The sequence below is a fragment of the Onychostoma macrolepis genome, chromosome 23, assembly GCF_012432095.1.
Source record: "Onychostoma macrolepis isolate SWU-2019 chromosome 23, ASM1243209v1, whole genome shotgun sequence".
NCBI classification, from domain to species: domain Eukaryota; kingdom Metazoa; phylum Chordata; class Actinopteri; order Cypriniformes; family Cyprinidae; genus Onychostoma; species Onychostoma macrolepis.
Genome location: NC_081177.1, coordinates 28,099,445 through 28,108,545, shown reverse-complemented (window position 1 = coordinate 28,108,545; position 9,101 = coordinate 28,099,445). Strand labels below are relative to the sequence as shown.

Sequence of the window (9,101 nt, the reverse complement as noted above, 5' to 3'; positions counted from 1 at the left end):
TTCTATGATACACAGCCTTAATTTTTCATAACCCTTAGTGTAGAGTTTCTCAGCTCCAGTCCTCAGGCCTCCCCTCCCAGAATGTTACAGCTGAACCAGGTGTTTCAATTAGTGAGACATCTAAAACATTCTGGGAGGGGGGCCTGAGGACTGGAGATGAGACTATAACTCTTTCACTATTTACTGCTGCAGCTTAAATAAATAGCTTAAAAATCATCTTACAGTACTTCCCTTTACAAAATAAAAGATTGTATTAACATTAAGATGCTTTAAGACGTGTATTTTGTACATTTAAATAAACTTGCCTTTTATTATTAACCTTGATCCAGGAGATTCCATCCTCTGACCTAGATTTAAAAAGGTAAAAGTAAAAATTAAGAGTATGCAACACCTGTCACAGGTAACAATCAACAGAAATTAATTCTTACCTGATGTGAGCAAACCAAGGAAATGTCCCACTGATGGGCCTACAAAAATGGATAAATGAAGAATGAAAAATATAGCTATTAGGTTAACCAAATATTGGTTGTAATTGGTTTTGTGTCTTTACTGTTATACTGGAGAAAAAAGTCACCCACACCTTGGATGACCTGAGGGTGAGTAAATTAACAGCAAATTTTCATTTGGGGTGAACTACCCCTTTAAGTCCACGGGAATCAGATAAGCCCTTTACACAATCTGACATGGCTGCGGTTGGAATTGAACTGCGGGTTTCGTCTGGTCAGAGGAGAACTGACCCCCGACTGAGCCTGGTTTCTCCCAAGGTTTTTTTTTCTCTCCATTCTGTCTCAGAGGGAGTTTTGGTTCCTTGCTCAGTTGGGGACACTTAATTTCTAGCGATTATCGCCGATTTGGTTGCACAGATACTATTTAAACTAAACTGAGCTAGACAATGACATCTCTGAATTCAATAATGAAATGCCTTTAACTGAAAATTGACTGTTTAATCTCATCATTATACATGACTGACACTCTATCCTCCAATTTGATACTGTTAAGTGCTTTGACACAATCTGTATTGTTAAAAGCGCTATATAAATATAAATAAAGGTGACTTGACTTAAGGTGTGTCACAGGTGTACAGTAAAACAAAAAGTAATATATAAAATTGTTCACATAACATAAAAATTACATAAAATCAAATAATGCAAGGTTTTCCCTCCCACGAAATTCAAATAAGGTCGATGGCGCAAATAAGTTTGTAGAAATATGTTTACGTTTGTTTTTTTTAGGAAGAAAAGTCAAAATCGCGATCAGCCTGCGTATGCGGTCACACACAGTGTTCAAACACAAACATTGCACTCTCAGTATTGTGTCTGGTAAGGTTTGGTGGAAAAACAAAGTGAAATATATTTAATAAAAAATCTTACCTCGGCCGTTCTTTGGTCTGGACGGCGCGCGTTCATGTGACTCGTCGCAGACTCGCAGTTCACTTGGACTTGTCCAGAAAAACACATAAGTTGTAACGGAAGATGAATAGTGAAATGTACGCGAAATGAAATCAGTACTTCTTTTCTCTGAGGTGAATGCGTTGTGTTCGTAGCTAAGTAAAGGATCTGTCAACTGTCGTCATATAAAGGGAACTCTCTGTAAAGAAAGTAAGTTAAGTTAAAATGATTTTTATATATATATATATATATATATATATATATATATATATATATATATATATATATATATATATATATATATATATATAATTATTTCTATGTTTTATGTCAAGTTTTATTTTTATTTTTTAGTAATCTTTTATTACCTCTAAAAAAAAAAACACTTTGCCGTTACCCTTTATGCCGAGTTCACACTGCACGATTTTCAAACTCGTCGGATCGCTGTTGTTTTCACACTGCGTGACTATCTGGGGTAGCATTCAGTCGCTGCTGTGTTCACATTGCACGATGGATCGGCGACAGGGGGTTTCACATTGCACGATTTCACAATAGGAAGAATCGCCGACAACTCTGTCTGATCCGCAAACTACGTTTCACAACAAAACACACGCGAGAAGTGATAAGGAAATAACGCCAGAACCTGCATGCGTCAGTTCTCGAGCGAGACTGGAAGTATTAAAAAAAATATAGCCTGCAAATTGTCTGTGCCCTGATTTCCAGCTACAAAAACAAAAACAGATTATGCAGGAGGGAGATGCAGGGAACAGGGATTGTGTTCTGCAAAGAGTGGTAAATAATAATTTTGCAGTAACTGTTATGCTGATGTTGTGGCTGGTCAAGCGTTTGTGCTTGTTTCTGTATGATATAATTGTACATATTAAAATACTGATATGGTCTATAACTCACTGAACTTCCCTCTGCCCTGTATCTTTGTCTCTCATTGGCTGAAGGTCATCGCGATGTAGTTTTCAGTCAGAAATCATTGCACACAGCGTGATTGTGAATCGCCGACAGCTCCAGATATTTAGCATGCCAAATATTTCGCGGGCGTCGGCGACATGTCGGCGATTCCCTCAGATCGCGTCTTTGGTAATTCACACTGCGCGATTGTCACTCGCGTGAACGAGCTCCGATTTGCCTCCGATGTCGGGCATTTGTCGGCGATTTATCAAAACCTGTCGGCGAGTGAAAAATCGGGCTAAAATCGTGCAGTGTGAACTCGGCATTAGGCCTGGTTTCCGTCCGTTTCGCATTTGAAATCTGTTATCCCGCGCTTTGATTTGATTGGCGGTTGGCAGCCAGCTTTAGCTGCATTACTGCCACCTAATGGACTGGATTGTGGTGCATGAAAAAAACCTCTGAATTCTCTCTATTCTCCTTAGGTATCATTAAATGTATGTATATTCCACATGATTTAAATCTAATAATTATAATTAATATATAAATTATAAATAATATAAATTATAATTATAATTTTAATTTTTAATTATAGATTAAAAATATTTTGATTTAAAAATAAAAATGTTTAATTTAAGTTAATGGGATGACCACAAGAATTATAAGGACATTCATTGGAGCATTTAGTCATTATCAGTCTCTGGCTGAATGTACTCCTCTAGCTAGCCAAAAACAGGTAATGAACACAATTAATTACTAATGTAAAAACATTACTACTGCTGCTGCTGCTAATTTTAATTTTAATTTGTTTATCTGAGTTCTATCTAATGGTCACAGTTCTTTGTTAATCCACACACTCAGCAGACAGTTTTATGTATTTAACGGTGTTGCTAGTGGTGACGATTTTCAGAATTTGTTGTTTGATGAGCATGTGCTCACTACATTTCAGGAAAATGTACCATATTTAAGTGCTGAATGAGGGATTGACAGTCTAAAGTTTCACCAGTGAAATGCTGACAAAAAAAATCAACATTGATTCAATATTTGTATTGTCTGATAGTAGTATCAGTGATACTGGCCTTCAGTCATAAAAAAGATGCCATTAATCAAATATTAAAAATATACTGTATTTATGTGGTTTCTACATTAATTTGAAGATTGAATGTGAAATTATTGCAATATAAAAGTATATTTAAAAAAAAATAATGTTAGGTGGGATTAATCGCGATTAATTTCAGAAAAAAAAACATGCGATTAATTAGTTATTTTTTTAATCGATTGACAGCACTAATTTATATACTACAAACAATTATTTCCATTTTCTGCACAGAATAAGGTAGAAAATATACTTTATAGTTTCTATACTGTAATAAATTATGTCAGTTAGCACTGCATCATTCATAAACTTTATTTACTGTATTTATATTGTCTTAACGTTTCATCAGTTAATTCTGCTTTTTATTCAACTTAGCTGCAGCGATAGATGGATGCCTTTATTAGGCATTTCCTGTCACATCTTATGTTCTGAGCATGAGATCACTTCTCTTTCAATGCGAAAACTTCTTTAGGCCTATCTCATTTTCATAAAATAAAAGGCTAATATTTCCCCCCTCCATCGGCGAATGATGATTCTGAAAAACGTGGCTGATGTCTGTTTGCGATTCTACTTTCATGCATCTGATCAACAGATAAACCTTGCGCTCTTATTTCGAGGTTGTTGTTAATGCTGTAATTATTTGAACAGTTTCCTTTGTACATTCGGTTTAACGACATTGTTAAAATTTATTTCAATGGAACTGCATCATGCCCATTAAAAGTGCCCCCTCAGATTTCTGAGCCAAGTGGAATGCAGCTTCCAAAAGACAAATAATAGCCGAATAATATTTTTTTATATTTGATAGGATCACACGTGATTAGATCGTTCAGTGCGGCACTGCCGGTGTTCTGACGATTTGTGCTACCCGCTTGGATTGTGCTACCTCCCATTAAAAAGATAGGTAGCACAAATTGATAGCGAAAAATGCTACCTATCAGATTGTGCTAGCATCTTATTCATGTGGTTTGAGGCTTTTTTTAATGTCCATATACCCCTACCCTAAACCTACCCGTCCACACCTACCCTTACCCTAAACTTACCCTTAAAACAATGCAAATATATTATTGGTAGCACAATCTGATAGGTAGCATGTTTTGTCGGTACACCTGGCACAAGCAGCTGCTAAATTCAAATCTGTGTTCGCTGGCTGATGCTGAGCCAGAGACAGACGTGTTTGTACAGCGCTGGATTATAACCAATCACACACGATTCTGTTGAGCTTATGAATGCAAGGGCCAATCACAGACGTTCAGATGAGTCATTGCTGAAACACGGTGTTTTGTTCACTTGCTCGCTGACTGAATTCTCCATGTACTCCAGAGTGCAATCTGGACGATTGAGGCGGGGCGACACCCCCAATTCCATTGGTTTATAACACGGCAAATCTTATTGGTGTAGACCCCAGCGTGCGCATTCCTTTGTGTACGATTTTGTATTTAATTTGGCCATATTACAGAAATATTATGTGCTAACTCTAGACTCATAGGCCTATCTTAATTATTATCTGTTTAGTAACCATGGTAATTTTAGTCAGATGAAGTCATTGTTTACAAATAAACACCCCCGGGTTCTTCAGCTGAATAGCCCTTCATTCATGTTTCCTTGAGGATCGGCAGGCCGCGGATCAGCACTAAATTGGGATTTTATCATAGACTGTATAAAAAAAAATGGACGTAGTGTCCGTGACGTCACCCATAGGTTTCTGAAGAGCATTTTTGAAGTCTAAAGTGGGCGGAGCCGGCCGCCGCCAACTTGGCAAGCGCGTCACCACGCGTCACTCCCGGATAATCCGAAATGGGCAAAAAGGCGGTACATGGGTGGAGCTGGTTGCTGAAACCACGCCCACCTATCTCGCCAGTGGTGACAGCAGCGGCAATCCGCCTGTCACTCAACTGGCCACGCTCTAATTATGCAGAACTTTAAGGGTCAATATAATTTAAACAGATGAGTTCTAAAAAAATTCACCCCTCACAGTTGTCATGAAGGGCAAAATTTGCTATATAGACCAAAATAATTTTTTTGCACCAGGCTGTAAACATGTTTTTTTCTGTTGTAAAGTTGGGCATTTTAACATGGGGAGTCTATGGGATTGACTCCCTTTTGCAACCAGCCTCCAGCGGCCAGTCGATGAATTGCAGTTTTTCACTTCCGTGTTGGCTTCACGAGAGAGAGCGGGAGGTTGCCGCTTGGATTTTATACACAAATTATGATAATTTACTGTAGGCTATTTTAGAGATGGACAAACACGAACATAAGCAGCTGATTTTACATTTTAACGCGCAACCGTTTTTTGTTGTTTAAAGAGATGAGTTATAGCCAAAGTTGCTCAATGCGTCACAAACTTGTAGGTTATGAAGTGCTAATAAAATGTTTTCATAGCAAGCTCAATGTTTCCTTGTTTATATCTTAATAAAATATTTGAGCCTATATTGATTCTCTTACAGTTTTTAAAGGTTTCTATCTTATAGTAGGCCTAAATAAGTGTCCGTGACATCAGAATTATTTATGTATCCACACCCTCATTGTGTGTGCGTGTTATAATCTGTGTACGGGATGAATTTAGATTCAATTATTAACACTCGATCATTGTACCCATATAGACCTGCATAAATATAGAATATTAAATCACTCAGAGCTGTAAATCTGTGCAATAGGTACGTGAGCACTTTTAAGAGTAAAAGAGACTTTCTCTGTGATTAATATATTTTTTTTATTTATTAAAGACTATAACTACTAAAAATCTAAAATCAGCTTAATATAGTACAGTGATTCCTGGTTCTTTTTAAAGGACTGAGCCATAAAACCAGTAATTTAATTTGTGCATATAGCCTATATATAAAAGTATAAATAAATATGTTGCAGAGAAAATTAACATTTATTGATCTGCGCATGCGCATTGCTGAGACTGTTGTTACTGCGTGTTTTGAGCTTGAGCTCCGTCAAGTTAATTCCTTATCGTCTATTTTCTATCTTACAATCAGTTTTATACACTATCATTTTTGTTTCTATAACGTGTGATTATATCCCCTATAGCATTCTACAACAAAAGCAATCAGAGCGCCTTGTTATCACTAGTTTTATTTTGATTTCCCGAGTCTGCTATTAGCTTATAGCCAGTCAGCATCGCCAGCGTGGTTGCTGCTAATCTCGCTTACATTGCTAATACTCTATTACACACATTACCATTGTTTCACTGTTACTTGCTTAAATGGCGGATTTGTGTCCACCTCTGAGTGCAGGTGAGGACATGTTCGAGCTACATTCGGTGCAGCTGGAGCTGGAGGCCGTGGAGAAGCAGATCCGCGACCTGGTGGAGAAGCAGGCCCAGCTGAGAGAGCGGAGAGCCGCGCTGGAAACATCCCGGGCTGACACTCACAAGTCCGGGGTAAGTATACAGCGCGCTGCTAACACTCCCACCACCTCTACTCCGTGTGTTTCTCTGCACAGGCCCTGTGCACCCAGGACACGATCTTCCCAGGTGTCCTTCACTCCGGCGCTGGGACACCACGGACCCTGGGTGCACCAGCAGCGGAAGACGCGAGCCAGGCCCCGGGTGATGACCTCTCCCCCTCCGCCACCTCCGGTCTTCGAGATCTCCACCCGGAACCGCTTCGCTCCCCTCCGCGAGACGGAACGCGGCGCTGTGATCGTCGGAGACTCCATCGTCCGGCACGTCCGTGCTACGTTAGCTGAAGGTACAGTGCACACTCACTGTTTCCCTGGTGCTCGTGTTCTCGATGTTTCCGAGCAGATACCCGTGATCCTGAAGGGCGACGAGAGCATCGGCGCTGTCATGCTGCACGCGGTGGTTAACGACACCAAGCTGCGGCAGACGGAGACACTGAAGAGGGACTTCAGGAGCCTGATAGAGGCGGTACGCAGCACATCGCCCGCGACGGAGCCGAACTCCTGTCGGACAACATCTCCAGGACGCTACGCTCCATCTGACTAGTAAGCCAGTTCTCAAATAACTGGTATGATGGCTTTTGCGCTACCCTCCTAAATGACAGAAGTACTTGCGTTGTCCAATCTATACAGACTGTATCTGTTCCCCGAATAGTGAGGTCAACATATAAATTTAATGTAGGATCTAGAAAAAAATCTGATTGTGATTAAACCTGAAAAATGCAAAATAAATGAACAAAAACAATTTCTAAAGCTTGGGCTCCTAAACATTAGATCACTCGCACCCAAAGCAGTTATTGTAAATGAAATGATCACAGATAATAGTTTTGAGGTACTTTGTTTGACTGGAACCTGGCTTAAACCAAATGAATATTTTGGTCTAAATGAGTCTACTCCACCAAGCTACTGTTATAAACATGAACCCCGTCAGACTGGTCGTGGCGGTGGTGTCGCGACAATATATAGTGATTTTCTCAATGTTACTCAGAAAACAGGATACAGGTTTAACTCATTCGAAATACTTCTACTTAATGTTACACTGTCAGATATGCAAAAGAAATCTCTCCTATCTCTTGCTCTGGCTACTGTGTATAGACCATCAGGGCCATATACAGAATTCCTAAAAGAATTTGCAGATTTCCTCTCAGATCTATTGGTTAATGTTGATAAAGCGCTAATTGTCGGAGATTTTAACATTCACGCTGATAATACAAATGATGCGTTAGGACTTGCATTTACTGACCTAATAAACTCTTTTGGAGTCAAGCAAAACGTCACCGGGCCCACTCATCGTTTTAATCATACGCTAGATTTAATTATATCGCATGGAATTGATCTTACTGATATAGATATCGTACCTCAAAGTGATGATGTTACTGATCATTTCCTTGTATCGTGCATGCTGCATATTACCGATATTAACTATATGGCTCTGCGTTATCGTCTGGGCAGGACTATTGTTCCAGCCACCAAAGACAGATTCAAAAATAACCTGCCTGATTTATCTCAACTGCTCTGTGTACCCATAAATACACGTGAACTAGACGAAATGACTAGCAACATGGGCACTATCTTCTCTAATACATTAGAAGCTGTTGCCCCTCAATATGAAAAGGTTAGAGAAAACGTACTGCGCCATGGTACAACAGTTATACTCATTCTCTCAAGAAAGAAACTCGTAATCTTGAGCGCAAATGGAGAAAAACTAACTTGGAAGTTTTTAGAATTGCGTGGAAAAACAGTATGTCCAGCTATAGACAGGCTCTGAAAGCTGCCAGGGCAGAGCATATCCACAAACTCATAGATAATAACCAAAACAATCCAAGGTTTTTATTTAGCACAGTGGCTAGACTAACAAATAAACAGACGCCACCCAATCTAAATATTCCCTCACAGTTTAATAGTAATGACTTTATGAATTTCTTCACTGATAAAATAGATAACATTAGAAATACAATAACAAATGTAGGTTCTGCACCGTCTAGTACTTCAGTTTCATTCATCGCTCCCAAAGAAAAACTGCAGTGCTTTACAACTATAGGACAGGAAGAACTAAATAAACTAATCACTGCATCTAAACCAACAACATGTTTATTAGATCCTGTACCCACTAAACTACTGAAAGAGTTGTTACCTGTAGCAGAAGAACCGCTTCTCAATATTATTAACTCATCGTTATCTTTAGGTCACGTCCCAAAACCATTCAAGCTGGCGGTTATTAAGCCTCTTATTAAGAAAACACAACTAGATTCTAGTGAACTGGCAAATTACAGACCCATTTCAAATCTGCCGTTTATGTCTAAAATTTGAGA

At 39.1% G+C, this 9,101-nt stretch overlaps 1 protein-coding gene and 1 long non-coding RNA gene across 2 annotated transcripts in view; one reads left to right on the top strand and one right to left on the bottom strand.

Moving 5' to 3' along the window:
- Positions 1–303: 303 nt before the first annotated feature.
- Positions 304–2,649, bottom strand: LOC131532275 (uncharacterized). The gene is made up of 4 exons (XR_009268864.1): positions 1,757–2,649; positions 1,371–1,587; positions 429–467; positions 304–347 (listed from the first exon to the last, which is right to left on the bottom strand). It is a non-coding gene; the product is annotated as an uncharacterized LOC131532275 (long non-coding RNA).
- Positions 2,650–2,707: 58 nt separating this feature from the next.
- Positions 2,708–9,101, top strand: part of LOC131531568 (uncharacterized) — a 33,375-nt gene continuing 26,981 nt past the window's right edge. Inside the window, exons 1-2 of the mRNA XM_058762403.1 lie at positions 2,708–2,785; positions 6,624–7,258. Coding sequence (XP_058618386.1) covers positions 2,737–2,785; positions 6,624–7,258 — 684 coding nt within the window. The 5' untranslated portion in view covers positions 2,708–2,736. The remainder of the gene's footprint in view (positions 2,786–6,623; positions 7,259–9,101) is intronic.